This window comes from Amia ocellicauda, chromosome 12, assembly GCF_036373705.1.
Source record: "Amia ocellicauda isolate fAmiCal2 chromosome 12, fAmiCal2.hap1, whole genome shotgun sequence".
In the NCBI taxonomy this organism is placed as follows: Eukaryota; Metazoa; Chordata; class Actinopteri; order Amiiformes; family Amiidae; genus Amia; species Amia ocellicauda.
In genome coordinates, this window is record NC_089861.1 from 20,444,660 (window position 1) to 20,462,928 (window position 18,269).

General features: G+C 38.2%; 1 protein-coding gene across 2 annotated transcripts; it reads left to right on the forward strand.

The window, feature by feature from the left end:
- The first annotated feature begins 1,477 nt into the window (after positions 1-1,477).
- LOC136764542 (zinc finger protein 391) lies at positions 1,478-16,375 on the forward strand. 2 transcript variants are annotated; one of them, XM_066718701.1, is made up of 7 exons: positions 1,486-1,598; positions 3,288-3,607; positions 4,312-4,457; positions 7,091-7,187; positions 10,922-10,973; positions 12,206-12,667; positions 15,128-15,234. In XM_066718701.1, exons 2-7 carry the CDS (start codon positions 3,310-3,312, stop codon positions 15,150-15,152), a joined length of 1,080 nt encoding a protein of 359 aa, XP_066574798.1. In that variant the 5' UTR covers positions 1,486-1,598; positions 3,288-3,309; the 3' UTR covers positions 15,153-15,234. The 2 variants fall into 2 exon arrangements, with proteins under 2 accessions (XP_066574797.1, XP_066574798.1); XM_066718700.1 differs by lacking the exons at positions 10,922-10,973; positions 12,206-12,667 and having other exon boundaries at positions 1,478-1,598; positions 15,128-16,375.
- Positions 16,376-18,269: the final 1,894 nt, after the last annotated feature.

Sequence of the window (18,269 nt, forward strand, 5' to 3'; positions counted from 1 at the left end):
TTTTTTGACTTCCCCTTAACCTAATTGATTAATTGATTCTGTGCTTGTCTTAATTGGTCACAATTACCATGTGTTCCATTTATTTAGTAATTGATTACTCAGAGATACCTACAAAACCTGCATGACCGTGGCACTCCAGGACCAGATATTTGCAAACAACATTGCACTTAAAAAGTACTTTTAATTATTAGCTGATAAGAAAATCAAGTACTCCAGTTACTTGGTTTTAGCAATCCTGACAGAATAAGTAGATCCAAATGAATCTGCAGTAATGAAAAGTAAATAATAGTAATTCATAGTAATATGCAAGTAAAAGTTATAATTGTTATGAGTAAAAGAAAAATACATAGCAATTTATTTTTGTGAATGGAGATGTATCTATACACAAAGAGTTGTGGGAGTCTGACAACAAGCTTCCCGGTGAAGCTGTTTAAATCTGGGTAACACTGTAGGAGTTATAGGCTACTGACCAGTGACTGAGACAGGATTTTGATTCAAGATGGGGATTTTCTGATTGTGCACATAATGTATTCACATGCATAAAACAATAATATATTAGGGCTGTCAAACTTTTTTTTTTTTTAATCCTGATAAATCTTTTTTTTTCTAAAATTAATCAACTTAAAACAATAAAACATAAAACAATAAAACAATTGGTTGCATCATTCCTCATCAAGCCAGGAAGATGAGTTAATTAAGTTAATTCAACCTTTCAGTTTAATGTATTGTTTAATTAGTTTTATTATAAATGTGACATTAATACTATGGTTGCTGAGCACTTAAGGTTAACATTAACAACTTTAATATTGTTGAGACTCATTAACATGTCTGAATTTCAACATGTTATATGAATATAAGTTATTCTGATGGATCTACAAACTTTATCTTTTTCTTAGTAAAGTCAAACTTTGTAGAGTGCTTTGAAATTCTCCAGGCAGAGTTGTTATAGTTACACACTAGTATGTGCCCTATCCTGTAAAACTAGTCTGGGTAGGTCTACTGTGTCATTTTGAGAAGAGAAAACAATGAACCGGATTATTGCATAAAGCAACTCTAAACAAATACTAGTGAAGAATCCTTAAAAACAGATATGTTAATATAATTATGACTATTTTAATATGGACTTTAAAGTACCTTATTCTGTAGCATAAAAAAGACACATAGCCAATTAAAAAGTTGGCTTCTGGGTTTTATTTCAACTCCTAAGGCAGAAATTTTGAGTCAGGGAATACTGCCTACAACAATCTGTAGTGATACAGTGCGGCTTTAAAATATGTAAACCCTACATGGGGTGGCTTTTATTTTAATATGTTTTAGACACATAACCTTATAAAATCTCTATCTAAATCTCAAGTCTTTATTCATGAGATACTTTTAAAACGAGTTTATTATGTTTTGGTAAAAACAGCTACTCTTGTTACAGTTCGGATGCCTACAAAAATGGCGCGTGTAGTGTTTAACGCAGTGCATCACGGGTAGGTGAACGGAATCATGGGATACGGTGTCCTGATCCCGGAACTCGGGCTGGTGGGTAGGAATAGCTGTCTTTGTTTTGGTTCAGTATTTCAGTGAGGATAGCGATCTTTTACCTACTGGGGGTGAGTAGTGAAGCGCAACAGTTTTATTTATTTGTGTATCCATTGCAACAGCGATGAAAAGTAAAACATCTTGTAAATAGGATGATTACTATTTTGTCTTGAATGTTCATGACAAATCGTGACCTGGAGGTTTTGACAGCACATTGCTTAGATTTTTTTCTGGTCGTGTTCATTTTCTTATTTTTATTGACCCTGCTGATCTAGGCAACGACGGGACAAGGATTTTAATGTAGCTACACGTATTTGTACATCCGTGTCTTGTTTAAAGCTAAAAATGTGGGACGTGATACGTTACCGTTGTTTTAAGCATACATCGTATCAAAGCAGAAAACGTGAAAAGGGTATTTATGTAGTTATGTTATATGCTTGTTCCCTAATGCTGCACTCGATTAAACGATATGCATGGCTGTCCTTATAGTAAATCCCTTCACTTTAACCCTGCACATCTCGGATGCTCATATTTGTATGCAGTACCAGTATTTTGCTATACATTAATATTATTGTAGGGCGTATCATGTATGGATCTGAAGGTCTGACCTATTTAAATGCAGTTATTTATACACTGTCGGCTGATTTATAAACATTGCCTTCACTGATTCTTAATATCACCACAAGCGCTATGTTCATCTATCTACATCCCTCTCCCCCTGCCATTGGTATTACTGTTAAAGATGTGCTTAGAATTTAGGGATAAAGGTTTTGAATAACCTTGATGTTTAGCTTTATATAATATATATATATATACCACAGTGAATAAAATTGTCAAACACGGGACAGTGAATCACATACATACATTTAAAGGGAAGCATTATCTGTCGATTCTAGTGTTCCTTGTGAATTATACATTTTGTTCAGATTGATAAGAAACTAGACCGAGGTTCATTTATCCTATTGTCATAAGGGCTGTGCAAGATGTGTCCAGACATACCGTAGACAGGTGTAGTACAGCAACTACATAACAAACTAATCAAATCTGCATTTATACACTACCAATTTCACAGAGGGGTTACGTCACCGTTAGGAGCCCATGTACAGAATGCGCCCTGCTATAATCTCCCCCTCCAAATTACTTCTGTGCCCTTGGCCGGTCTAAACCTGAAGTGTGGACGGGGCAAACACACTCTCTCTCAACACTATGGGGTCAGTGTTGTTGACATGATTCTTTTCAGAGTAATGTCAAACAAGCACCACTCAAACAATTATTAGGAGCAATTTATTGACACAGTCTGGACATGTTAGAATTCTTAATTGTTAAAAGCACACAAAAAAACACAATATAGCAGTGTAGACCTGTATATGTTCTAACCTGAATATAAAATAGTCTCGAACAGGACAACATAGAATACAAGTAGGGGAATTAAAGTTTTTTTCATTTTGCTCCCTGGACCTTTAAATCATAGAAAGAATACTCTCTCTCTCTCTCTCTCTCTCTCTCTCTCTCTCTCTCTATATATATATATATATATATATATATATATATATATATATATATATATATATATATATATATATATATATACAAAATACAAAAATAAATGTATAGGCATGTTCTCCAGAGGTCTCTATTGTGAATCCTGTATGTATTATAATTTGCTCTGAAAGAAGATCTGTCATCAATAGTAAAAGTTTATATTAAAAAATAAATTTTGATACTGCACAAACAATTAACCCAGTGGGATGCATTTCAAGGTGCACTCGCAGGTGGATCACGATGTCGGACTCTTCGGTGATGTTCCAAGCCCAGCTCTCCTCCGTCATGGAGATTCTCTTCAAAGCAGCCGTGTATGAGATCACCAAGGTGGTGGAGGGCAGTTTTTCTCACTTCCGTGTGGAGATCGCCAAGGTCAAGAAAGAGAACGAGAGCCTGAGGCTGAGGTTGCAGATGTGGGAGACCATGTCTACAGCAGAGCAGAGCTATGGGATCAGTCACATGGGGAAAACAGCACCTTCTGTAACCAGCATCGGAGTGCAGGTGTGTGAGGAGCACACCAGGAAAGAGTTGGGTGCCGGTACTGTATTCAGTTCTCCTTTTATTTTTTGTACTCCTTTAACCATATTGAGTTTCATGTTGTTTAATCGGCAATGGGCTGCTCTAATCCTGAAAGGCAGGATTCCTTCAGGTTTTTCATATACCTTTCAGTGGAAATGATGGTGATTTGAATTATTATCAAAATAATTAATTGTATTTAGAAATAAAATAAACAGAAGATGGTGTGGCCATGGATCTGTGGAGTTGCCCATCCATGACACACAAAAAATCAGAATGAAAGATGTACAATAATGATGGTTCTCTTCCTCCTTCACCACCAGCCTTCCAAACACCACTAAGCACTGCATTTGACTCTACCAGTCCTAATCAAGGAACTAATACAGGCACCTCCATCCCTGGCCCTGGAGAAGTACAGTAAAGCTGTGTCTGTTTTCCATTTCAAAACAAATTCTGTTACAAACTTGAACACAGTTAAGTGCTTAATTATCCAACATTGTCATTCCTTTCACAATTGTAGAAGATGATGCAAAGACATTTTGGTGTTTTTGCTTCAATGACAATTTTTGCAGACAAAAAGTTAAACCTCATTTTGACTAGCTTGGCTTTTTGTGGAAATCTCTGATTTATTTTTCTCCTTGCATGTAAACAGATTCATTACAAACATATTTAGAAAACCTGTTCTGATTGACATCACTCATTCAGTCTGTCCTGTTTTCTCTATAGGAATGAAGAGGAAACATATGTCAGTTGTGACGCACGAGTTTAGCAATCTTTGGGAAGCCAAGGAGCCCAGACCAGCAGGGTATAAGGTGGAAGCTACAGACTCATGTCCTGTACCTGAGCTTCAGTCTGTTGTCATTAAAGAAGAGGTTAGTAATCTTTATTTGATATTGATCACTTTGCAACAGATTTGGCTCAGAGCATGTTGGCTCTTTCTTTAATGTTCTCATTAGAACTAGGGGGCACTCTTTCCTAGACCAGAAATTACAGTGAAAACAACCTGGTGCACTGTGCCATAGAGGTGATTTCTTTACAACTTCAATATAATGTATTTCCTATTCTTATGGATTGTAAAGCCAATGCATGCAGGAATATGTCTGCCTTTCAAAACACTGTATCTGAGGATTTTGCACCAAAACCACCTGAATCATTGAGACAATGGATAGGTTACTTCCAGAATGCATTTGTCAGCATTGTGCAGTAGTGGTTAAGGCTTTGGACTCCCGAGTGGAAAGTTCGGGTTCAATCCCAGGTGGGGGAGACTGCTGTTGTCCCCTTGGCTTTACTTAGATTGCTCCAAAAACCCATTTGTATAAATGGGTAATTGTGTGCAATTTGATTACAATTGACTTTTTGAGAAAACTCGGTTCCTTAACAAGATAAAAAGTTCCTTATACAATTTTATATTTAACCACCACTGTTTAACATAATTAGAAGGCTTCACACAAAGGTTCAATTAAGTAATTGAGTGTGGTTGGAACAAAAAAAGCAGTAGGTGTAGGGTGTCCTCCAGCACCAGGGTTAGAGAACCACTGGTCTAAAGGAAAGAGTGCCTCCTACTGGTCCACCAACACCACTTCCATCCATCCATTTTCAACAACCACTTAATCCAGGGACGGACTTAAAAAAACGGCCCTGGACTCTTAACCCAGACTGCCCCACCACAACCAGCCCACGGATACTACAACACCCCGCCGCGCTGACCCACGCACATTCACACACCAGCCCCTAAAACCATCACCCAGCTGCATCACAGCTATTCTTTTACACTGAAGCTGAAGGGACCCCAGTCTACATTTTGCTAGAAAATGGAATATAGGACACCAGTTTATACTGTGTAGAGAATGTTTAACAGTAGCCAATTAAATTAATAATGTATGTATCATCAGTATTTTTCATAATTTATTCTTAGGCTATATCATAATACTTAATATTATTGAGCAAATAAATGTGTTAATTAACCAAACTGTAAATAGGAAAAGTTTAAATGTGTCTATTCCATGTTTTCTACCTTGCCATCAATAAACAAAGCAATTAATAAGCTATTGTTGTGCAGCATGTGTTCTCCTAGGACAGAGATAGGTTCTGATCCAACTGAGCTCTCAGTTGCTTAATTGAATCCTTAATTTAAGTAATAATTTCCTAAATCAGAGCATTTTAATTATTTTAAACAGTAGGGATTTAAGTTAAGTATAGAATTATATAAATAACTTATTAAATAACCAACTATTTTATTACTTTAAAAAGTAAAATCTAAGCAGATAGTTACTTCGATTAGGTTAAATTAAGAAATTGAGAGGTTGGTTGGAACTAAAAACAGGATTGGGAACTCCTGTTTTGGGATATACAACAACTTTTTAAAAAATGCAACAGAAATGTGTGCTCTTTCTTGTGCCCTTGCTGAAAATTATTGGTGGTAAAACAGTTAATTCATAAATTTAATTGTCCAGGCATTTTCAGTTCAACATAATAATTAAAATATCCCAAAATACATGATTAGCGACAATATTGAGATTAAACTAATTCTGCAACAATTCACCTTGTCATGTTAAAATCACGAGACCTTTTCATATATTAAAAAATATATGAAAAGGTCTCGTGATTTTAACATGACAAGGTGAAAGTATTCTTATAAGGTCTCATAATTTTAATGTGACATGGTGAAAGTATTCTTATTGACTGGCCTCTTCTACTTATAAGTACAAATACATAATACAAATACAAATATTCACCTTGTCTTCCTGTATCCCACAATCGTTTCATCAATTTTTATTCCTATTTTCCTGTGGCGAAGGAGGAGTCTTTTCTCACAACTTTGATTGGTTATAAATTCTAATACAAATAAATGAAAACTCGTGATAATTTGCAGCAACTAAGGTGCTCAAAAATGTCGAATCCATGTAATTTCTAAAAGGAAAAAAAATGCACTTTCAAATTTTTTCTAGCAACATATAGAATGGTGTCCCATACTACCGATTAAGTGTTAACCTTCTACATTTGGCGGCATCTTACTCAAACACTTTTTAGTTTTTTTACTGTGTTGCTTTTCTACAATATTTTTCTAAAATAAAGCAGACTTCCCTCTATAGTTACTACATCAATATCCAGTGGCTAAATCACTGTCAGTGTGTGTGAGGGAAGGGGCGGGCCTAAGGGCTGCAGCTGCTGCACAGAGGGAGAGATGGACCAGTGGGCCAGTCCACGTCGCTCAACTTTCTAGCCCCCCATTTAAACACCCCTTTTTTTTTTTTTTAAACAGGGCAGCCCAGTCAAATGGCGGGGGCCGGGACATAATATATTTATATGCCAGTCCATCACTGGTCAACATACACACACCCAACAGAAAACATTTTCCGACAAGGAGAACATGCAAACTCCACACAGGCAGATACCCAAGGCGAGAATTTATCCTGGTGCCTAGGTGCTGTGAGACTGCAATGCAAATCACTACACCACCACACTCCCAACATAGTAATCCAAATTCTGCTCTGCTCTGATCCAGTTTACAGAGCATAAGCCCGAATCTCTCCAGATCAAAGAGGAGAGGTCTGAAGTAGACTTGGCCAGGAGAGACCCACAGGAAGTCCTGATGATGAGAAGTAAGTCTGGAGAATTCTAAAATAATATATATGAGATTATTGTGGAAATGTATTTGCTGCCCCTGTGGGGATTCTTTGCTCTGTTATCAAACCTGATGTTGTTAAATCAGCATGTAATCATAAGGGAGCACAACTGATATTATTCTGTAATGAGAGTGATTTCCATTTTTCAAAATCTATGGCCCCTTTCACAGTAGCACACTAACCCAGATTATGACTCACTTTTTAGCCACCTGGGTTATTAATTTCGTTAGTGTGAAAGCATGTACACAGGCAGAACATGTGTCAACCCCAGTCAGGAGGTGGGTCAGCCATCAAGTATAGACCCAGGGAAAGTGTCTGCATAGTTTGTACTTCCTTCTGTGGATGTAGATCTAACCTGTTCATTAGGTGGCCTAGCACCAAAGGGTCTGGACACCTATTGTTTTTTTTAGGATTGTTATGAATTTAATTTATTTGTATTGTTCTGCCAAAATTTCCAAAGCATCTACAACTGATACCTATATTGACCATGATTAACTTGCATTTTCCAACATTTATAAAAATCTTCTCCAAAACCATTTGTTTTATACATACAACCCTTAGTTCAAAAACTTCCCTTATGGTCTAGAACTACATTTCTTCACATGAAGTGGATTTTTTCAAGAGAAGGCACTTAGTCACATGATTTGGTGACCAATGTTGCATCACTCGAAAATCTACCAGTGAATTCTTCTCCAGAACTGTGAGACCACTATTGAATACACAATACACATTGATACAATGGTAGAGGGCTATAGAATGTTTGTATGGGATGAGTCATGTTGCATGGTGGCCATATTATGTAAAATGGGCAACTTTCCAAAACCTTCTTCTCCCTATCTACTTACAATATACATCTGCAACGTAGTGTATACTATCCAGATATGACCTACATTAAGTAGGTTCATGACAAGTTGGTCGGTCACAAGGTATGGCAGCAATATTGTATTGTAGATTAACTTCCAGCCACGACTTTGCCAGAACTTTAAGGCCTACTGTGCTCAGATTTTGCATATGTGATATAGGTTGAGTCTCTATCAGGTCTGTTCAAGGCAATTTGCATCATAAAAATACATGGCTGTTGTGGACCAATCACGTTTTAACTTTGTTTTATGTATGCGTTGCTCTGTATCTCTGTGGAATGATATGCTACACTCATGAATCTTACTTACAATCTTATATTGATAGGAACTGCAGCTAAGGGCTGAAACCACATTTATAGGTTTCACAGTTTGGTCACGTGGTTAGGTAGCCATATTGTGTTTTTGTTTTAATTGACTTGTTAATTGACACCATATTTTAACCTCTGGCAGTTTACTGCTTACCTTTGTACCATTTCAGGTTATTCACTGGACTTGAACTGCTTACATTTAATTTAAAACTGGAAAAATGGGGGTGTTCTAAAAGTTTTGACCGGTAGTGTATTTTATGTATTAACATGAAAAAATATGAATATGAACTGTCAAATGCACATGTAAATGAAAACATGAATGCATTTAATTAGTTTTAAGTTATTGTAAAGAACAGTAGTTTAACAGTTTAAGTGTTTCGTACCACTTTCTTTGTATCAAGGTTTTTGTTGATGTATCAAGGTTTTCTGCTTGTTGCTACTAATGTACTACTATTACTATCCATACTCCCACTACCCTTTATTAAAGTGCTTTTCCATGCCCACTGTCTTTTTGGACTTTGTAATTTATAAAACATTTTTAACTGGCTCTTGGAATTTTAGTTTCATGAAGTGGATGGGATGTTTCATTCTAGTACTTTGGTAGTTGTAGTTACAGAAAAAGGTGCAAATTGCAAAATTTCAATCAACATTCCATTTCTCCATTCCTGATATGTTTCTGTTCTCCCACTCACATCAGAACAGAGGGGTGTCATCCTTGGCAATGAGGGTTGGGGTTCAGTGTAGATTGACAATACAGCACCCAAATTCTTACAGTTTGTATTTGAATCTTCTCGTATTATTATTATTATTTTTTATTTTATTTTTATTTCTTGGCAGACGCCCTTATCCAGGGCGACTTACAACATGAGTGCAAAACAAAGTGCAAAAATACAGTTCAATTTACATACAACATAGCAATTTAAAATATAATACATTTTACAACTTCCAATTTACAATTTACACAGGTAAGTACAGTAAGTGAGGTCCTACATCCTAGACGGTAAAAGCTACGTGCTGTCAAGATGTAGGGTCACAGTCAAGGGTTACGGGAAAGGGAGCAAGGAGGAAAGCAATCAAAAACGCAAGAAGCAAATAAAACTCTGTGAAGTGCTATCTAATGGGGGTAAAAGGACTAATATTATAAGTACTGTCTGTACTGTGTTTCATTGGAGTGCTTCTAATTACAAACCAATCTGAATTCTAGATATATCCATTAAACACCAATCAGCCATAACGTTATGACCACCTGCCTAATATTGTGTAGGTCCCCATTTTGCCGCCAAAACAGCCCTGACCTGTCAAGGCATGGACTCCACTAGACCTCTGAAGGTGTGCTGTGGTATCTGGCACCAAGACGTTAGCAGCAGATCCTTTAAGTCCTGTAAGCTGCGAGGTGGGGCCTCCATGGATCGGACTTGTTTGTCCAGCATATCCCACAGATGCTCGATTGGATTGAGAAAACTTGGGGAATTTGGAGGCCAAGTCAACACCTTGAACTCGTGATTCATCAGACCAGGCCACCTTCTTCCATTGCTCCGTGGTCCAGTTCTGATGCTCACCTGCCCATTGTAGGCACTTTCGGCAGTGGACAGGGGTCAGCATGGGTACCCTGACTGGTCTGCGGCTACGCAGCCCCATACGCAACAAACTGCGCTGCACTGTGTGTTCTGACACCTTTCTATCAGAACCAGCATTAACTTTTTCAGCAATTTGAGCTACAGTAGCTCGTCTGTTGAATCGGACCACACGGGCCAGCCTTCGCTCCCCACGTGCATCAATGAGTCTTGGCCGCCCATGACCCTGTCACCAGTTCACTGCTTTTCCTTCCTTGGACCACTTTTGATAGGTACTGACCACTGCAGACCGGGAACACCCCACAAGAGCTGCAGTTTTGGAAATGCTCTGACCCAGTTGTCTAGCCATCACAATTTGGCCCTTGTCAAAGTCACTCAGATCCTTAAGCTTGCCCATTTTTCAAGGACATACAAACTCTTCAAAGACCAACAACACTCAAAGACTTTGGACCAGGAAGAAAAAGGAATCCAGGTAAACAGAGCTTATTTGAAAAATGTATTATTTGCCAATAGCATCGTCATCTGAACAAAAACAGCTGAAGACCTGCAGCTTCAAATTCTATAATTCACAGATGCAAGTAAGACTGAAAATGAACTTGTGAAAAACCAAAGTCAAAGTTTGTGAAAACTAAGAGTACATCAATGTCAACACTTATGTTTACTTTGGATAACAAATCAGCAGATGGAGATCTTACGGAAGAAACACAGAGTAAAAATAGGATGGAGTACATTTGGATGGAATGGCCTGCTCAGTTGTCTTTTGGGAAACCATGGCCTCTTGTGGCCATGTACTGCATTTTGCTTCACAGTGCTGCAAGCAAAATCTGGGGTCATTTGTCCCTTGCAGTTATTTGCTAACATCATTGCACTACCAAAGAAATTGTAATTGGTGAATGATTTTTTGTATATATTGTTGTGAATGTAGAACTTTTTTGTTTGTTTTTATTTCATTTTGTTTTTGATTGCAGGTGGTTTATCAGACGAAGACAACATCCATTTTTTAAGTTCCGTCGGCCCCAGGTACATGGTAGTTGGTATTTTTCAAAGCTTTTAAAGATGATTAATGATTGAAAACAATGTAATGACAATCTGAGAGCAGTGGTGTTTGAAGTATTATGGAGAAACTTAAAATGCTGTTGATGTATTTAGTATGAGTATAGATGATACAGTTAGTATATCTATACCACTGTATTGTGAACTCATAGCAATTGAATTTGGCCCACAAACACACAGGATCACGTCCTTATACCATCATGATGAACCCTAAACTGCTTCGCTCAGCTTTGCACCATGTCCTTGTACACATGCTGACAAGATAACTGAATAAGATAAGACAAGGATTAAACTGAAACAAGATGAAATCTTGCTTCAAGATGAAGGCTGTGAATACTTCAGACCATAGCTAGGTGATTTTATGTAACGTCATTAAACATTGCATAGCTGTCTTGATAAAATTAGTTGGATATTTGAATTACCCGTCAAGTAATATATAGGAAGAGTCCAGGACTAGAACACTGTTTTCAGTTGTTTTCAGAAAACCAGGTTTCAAAATTAGTTGTCTCCTAAAGTATTTTAGATTATGCAAAGATTATATATTATCATAGTAGTTATAGTGGTTTCCTATGGTCCTGGAATATACCCTATACCTGCAGGTTTTTGTTCCCAGCTTAGCTCTTAATTCCTTATTTTGAAATGTATTTAAATTAAAATTGCATAAATTGACCTGTCAGCTGTTGAACAATTGCCAATAGTACAGATCAGGACTGAATTAGATAACTGAGAGCTCAGCTGGAACAAAAAGAAAAAAATGCATTGGTGCCCCAGGATCTACATTTTGATTCAGTATAGTGCCCTTTGCAGGGTAGCCATGAAGTGCTTTACAGATTGAAAGTAAACAAATAGAAACACATAAACAATTAAATTAGATAAACTAAAATAAACCTAAAAAAGAAACTATAAGGCACTACGATTACTCCTATAGTAGGGCAGATTTGCCATAGGATGGCAGCATCTATGCTGAAGCCCATGGTATTAATGGATGTATGGAAGCATTAGGTGTGTCATTTGTGTGCATTTAATCCTTTAAAACTGCACTAAATAGAAAAAGGACTTGGAGCTTTTTTCCTGTGGACACTTCATTTGATTTAGTTTTTTTTTTGGTGCAATGATCTGCCAGCTATAATTGTTTGTTTTAGTCCTTGATTGTTTGTGGCTTTTGTATTACAATTTGTTTCCACATTTCTCCTCTCCAGGGCTCCCGAGGAGGTAATGAAGGAGCTGCGGGATGAGCTGAAGACTCTGAAGCTCCAAGTGCGCAAGCTGACTGAGGAGCAGGAGCAGAAGCAGAAACATGTGCAGGCCCCTGGACAAGAGGACACCTGCAATGGGCTGAAGCTCTCCAGTCTTCGGTCAGCTGTAGCCCATCTATCAGATGATGCTGTCCAGGAGGTCATGAAGATACTGGTGTTGAAGGTGTTCAAACGCGAGGAGTTGCATTGTTGTTCTGTGACTGGGAAGAGGTCTGTGAAATCGGGAGAGAACCCCCGGCCACCCCTGCACCCTGAACGTCTAGACTGGCTGGAAGCCCTTGTGAGGGAGAAGTGTCCATCGGTCACACACAAGATTTTTGTTGAGAAGCTGCAGAACATTCAGAAGGTGCTGAGAAGGGTGCATCACAATGCCGAGTCCAAAAAGAATGCAACCAAAGTGCACGGGTAGGGGCAGTTGAAGATCCCTTTCTCCTTAGCTGGATTTAAGGAGGTTTTCCCCCAATTTAACATTTGTGCTTTGAGATCCTTCTATCCATCCATTTTAAATAACTGTTGCATTTTGTTCAGGGTTTCTCCAATTCACAGCTAAACCTGGCAAACCCTTGGTACAAGGCAGGGTATACCCTGAATTGTCCAATACATTGTAGGGTAGCACTTACAGATACACACTAAACTTGCACAGCTAAAGGGCAGTAAGTTTTTGGGACGTGGGAGGAAATAAGAGCATCTGGCAAAAACCCACATGGCCACAGGAAGAACAGGTAGATGCTTAAGGCCGGAATCATTCCTGCATCCTTAACCATGCTACCACTGTGCAATAAAAAAATTCAAAAAATTCTCATGTGTCCAATATTTTGTGAAAATATTGTTATTTGGTATTTTTCCATTCATTCATTTTCTCCAGTGGTTCATGAAGGATATCCACGGATATCCACGGATGTTACAACCATATCTGTAAGATGTGGAGAAAAATACTTTTCAATTACTTCAGTGTGACAGGCTAGCTGTTGAATGAAAAGGAAAACACAGATAAAATGCTTTTAGGTACACAGGCCAAAGACAACAAAACAGAAAATTGAACACACAAGTGTTCAGAAATAACAAACTAAAACAGTCAAAATAACCAAAAAAGCAAGAAACCATTCTTCAGGGTAAAAATGGCCAACCTGTTACATTTTGTTTTCCAAACTAATTTGAATTCCAAATACCCTGGTACAGATCTCTTTGAGCTGATACTAGGTAACATAACACTTTGTAACATCACTGTATGCAGGGAAGATTTGAAATGATGTGGCCAATTCAAACAACTGTATAATGCAACTGCACTTTGGAGGACTACCTCAGGATTGCTCAAATGTGAAAACTGTTTATAACCATGATGACTTGCATGCCTGGAAGAATTATACTTTTATTTATTTATTGATTGACACCATTATCCAGGGTGACATACAGTATGCAAGAGCAATACAAAAATGCACAAATACAGTACAAAATTACAGAAGTGCATAGGTAAAATATACAGTTAATATGAGATACAAGACATACATCCTTCTAAGTAGCGGGAAACTGTTCAGTATTGTAAACAGAGCAATTAAAATGGTTCCATTTGCCAAATACCAAATGTCAACCAGTATGTTATCATGACATGAGTATAAGAAAACTGATTTAAAATATTGTGAACCTCCTCTGTTCAGCCAGATAATTTTCTGATGATGTTCCACATGGAAAAGCAGTAGAGGACCTGAATCATCATAAACGATTTACGTGATATAAATGTGGCTAGTTTTGATATTGAATGTTTCATGTTGAACAGTTACTTTCAGAAAGTTCCTATACATTTTCCAAAAACATTGTTTACATGGCTTTTGACATTGGAATTTGATTTCAGATTGTCTAATAGTGCACTTCTTTTTCCGCAGTGCAGTTATATTATATGCTGATTCACTGTACCCAGAATACAACTTGAATTCCTCATTCATCTGAGCTGTGTGTACTTCTTCCATTAATGTTTCATATTGAGTCATTTACTATTCTTGAGTAGTAAATTGATTGTTCATTAACTTTCCTTTCTTTTCTGAGTCACCTGTCCTTCATGAAGGATTTATACAGTAAATTCTGCACAAGGAAGCTATGAAACCAGATATGTTGAATTAGACAGCACAGTCATCAACATGAGATATAAATAAATGCTGTATATATTTGTTTAAACCTAGAACAATGTGAACTTCCCTAGCATCCTGGTGTAGTAGTAGTAGTAGCAGTAGCAGTAGCAGTAGTAAAGTCCAGTCTTGTAGGCTGACCAGTTCTCTGATGTATTCCAGTTACACAAAAGGTCTCTATTTCGACATTTGAAACAAAGCATTGGAATAATGTTGTTTTGGGTTACAGATATCACATTCTTACTTTTTCTCATACAGTACAAGCATTTTTTATATACAAAATAGGGGTACATTTTGGCATATGAAAAATGTAAGGATAACACATTTCTACCATCTATTTCAAAGATGTATTTTAATTACATTTTAATCTAAGTATTTATTTTATAAATTGAAAATATACTTTTATTTTTATCATGCATTGCAAGAAGGCATCACTACTTGTCTTGGTATATATGTTATACTTGACCTTAATTTCTTCTGGTTGTATTACAAAACTTGTAACTTGAATGTATGCTTTGTTTTCCCTGATATATTTGTATGTACCATCTACTTTCACATTCTACCATAATCTCTTAAACTCCAATGAGGAAAAATAGATCTACAGCTAATATTGTCTTGTGTTTCTTTAAAAACACAACATATACATTAAGAACCTTCATTAACCCCTTATGACTAATGTCTCTCTCCATGCTGTTTTTCTTAAAGTCTTGTTTTCTTATATTGTATTTATTTTATATTTTCCCAGGCGTGGAGGCCAGTGTTCTTCCTGATGCTGAGGAAAAGACTCACATTGAGCAGCAGCAGCCCTGTGAAAAGGAGCAGGGCTCCTCCTGGCAGGAGACAGAGCCCACAGACGAGATGCACAGGAGCAGAGAGGGAATGGAGGAGCTCTGTGGACTGGAGCCTGTGTGCATATCAGTGACAGGACTTACACATGAGGCACCATGGCTCAATAGAAAGCAGCCTAACCACAATGAATCAACGCCATATACCTGCACCCAGTGTGGGAAGTATTTCAGCAGGCCTGGCCACTTAAAATCACACCAGCGCATTCACACAGGAGAGAGACCATACTCCTGCAGTCAATGTGGGAAGAGCTTCAGCTACTCGGGTGACCTCAAAACCCACCAACGCATCCACACGGGAGAGAGGCCCTACTGTTGCCCACAGTGCGGAAAGAGTTTCAGCCGACTGGGCATCCTGAAGCAGCACAGGAAGATTCACACAGGGGAGCGACCACACTGCTGCTCACAGTGCGGGAAGTGCTTCAGCCACCTCAGCAACCTGAGACGGCATCATCGCATTCACAACAATGAAGTTGTGGAACTGCAACTGTTCTGAGAGAAGAATGGGATGGGGGGGGAGGTTCTATTTAAAAATTAAGGAATGTAAGGAAATATAAATGTAAAAAAAGTTCAGCAGATTCAAATACTTTATCTTACATTGCCCTATTTAACAAAAGATAAGGGTGTGGAGCACAATGCCAATGGGGAAACTCCACCCCCTTAAACTTAAAGCTCTGGAAAAAATTAAGAGACCACTCCAAGTTCAGAAATCAATGTTAAGTGGTTTCTTATTTTTTTCCAGAGCTGTATTTTTCTTAAATACAGTTTAGAGTATTCTAAGTTTCCTTTAATTATCTGTATTGTGTGGTATATTTTGGTATTGATACAACAGTGGTTTTGACTAGTTATTGCTTTAGTGTGTATGCATAACTATACTGTGAAAAGCGAACTTCAAATTTTATTTCAATTTGAGGGTACATAACAAGGTATAATTGAAAAAGAAAGTTCATGTATATTTCTTCCCATAAAAGTCCATGGTATCTTGTATTTATTATAGCTACTGGTAGATATTAGTATTGTGAAAGGTCTTACTCTTATTTTATATGTATTGGAAGTAATTGACTATTAATTTAAAGTGTATGGTAACACACACAAAATTGCACTTGTTGATGTTATTCAATAAAGGATTATGCCGGTATTTGATAATATCAAATATCGTTGTATTTGGGGGGAAAGGATGATATTTGCATATAGTCTAGGGAATCCTGAAAAGTGGCTGAAAAGGCATGTTTGACTTCTGTTGTATTTTACTATATTGTTTTCATTGGTGAAGAACATCAGTTATATGCCAATGGTTTAATATAACATATGGATGAAGTGAAATGTGACCTTTTTACAACCTCACAATGTAATCAGCCAAGGCACATAGAAATGACAAGCTGTTCTGACAGCAAATTTCATGAGCAGATTTACTTGCTGCTTATTACTCACTGCTACTGACAATTGTGTAGTAGTATTCACAGATTGTATTTACTGTAGTCTATCAGAAAAGAGATGGATTGAAAATATATATATAGTTTTGCTCTCTGCAACAGGACCTGGTGCCACAGTGAAAAATAATTAACAAACAGTGATGACCTCAAAACTTGCCAGAAGGTTCTTGTGTGTCTCTGCCACAAGTCCACCTTCCAAACAGGCTTTCAGCCCAGCAGGAAACATTGCAGCGCCACAGCATTCCCTCCCTAAACTACAGAAAGTTAACTTTATAAAGTTTCATGACAAATAAATGTAGCTAGTTAGACGAGGGTGTGCTGTGGTATCTGGCACCAAGACGTTAGCAGCAGATCCTTTAAGTCCTGTAAGCTGCGAGGTGGGGCCTCCATGGATCGGACTTGTTTGTCCAGCACATCCCACAGATGCTCGATTGGATTGAGATCTGGGGAATTTGGAGGCCAAGTCAACACCTTGAACTCGTGATTCATCAGACCAGGCCACCTTCCATTGCTCCATGGTCCAGTTCTGATGCTCACCTGCCCATTGTAGGCGCTTTTGGCAGTGGATAGGGGTCAGCATGGGCATCCTGACTGGTCTGCGGCTACGCAGCCCCATATGCAACAAACTGTGCTACACTGTGTGTTCTGACACCTTTCTATCAGAACCAGCATTCACTTTTTCAGCAATTTGAGCTACAGTAGCTCGTCTGTTGGCTCGGACCACATGGGCCAGCCTTCGCTCCCCACGTGCATCAATGAGCCTTGGCCGCCCATGACCCTGTTGACGGTTCACCGCTTTTCCTTCATTGGACCACTTTTGATAGGTACTGACCACTGCAGACCGGGAACACCATCACAATTTGGCCCATTTTTCCTGCTTCTAACACATCAACTTTGAGGACAAAATGTTCACTTGCTGCCTAATATATCCCACCCACTGACAGGTCCCATGATAACGAGATTAGTGTTTTACATTTGGCGCCCCATACAATGAAAGGTGGTTGTCAAGTCACGATGCTTAAAGCCAAACGTGGATTGCACTCATTTTTGTATGTGGTCCCCCCAATTTTAGGGGCTCAAAAGTAATTGGACAACCTAACATAATCATGAATTAAATTGTGAGTTTCAATACTTGGTTGCAAATCCTTTGCAGTCAATGACTGCCTGAAGTCTGGAACCCATAGACATCAGCAGATGCTGGGTTTCTTCCCTAGTGATGCTCTGCCAGGCCTCTACTGCAGCTGTCTTTAGTTCCTGCTTGTTCTTGGGGTGTTTTGCCTTCAGTTTTGCCTTAGAAATCAAAACAAACCAAACCAGAGAGCAAAAACATTAGGTGTGGCCAAACTATTTGGTACATTCTTAAAAGGAAAAAATCCACTGGTGAGCTCAGGAACACCGAAAGGCCCGGAAGATCACGGAAAACAACTGTGGTGGATGACAGAAAAATTCTTTCCCTGGTGAAGAAACCCCTTCACAACAGTTGGCCAGATCAAGAACACCCTCCAGGAGATAGGCATACCTGTGTCAAAGTCAACAATCAAGAGAAGACTTCACCAGAGTAAATACAGAGGGTTTACCACAAGATGTAAACAGGAAACAGGAAGACCAG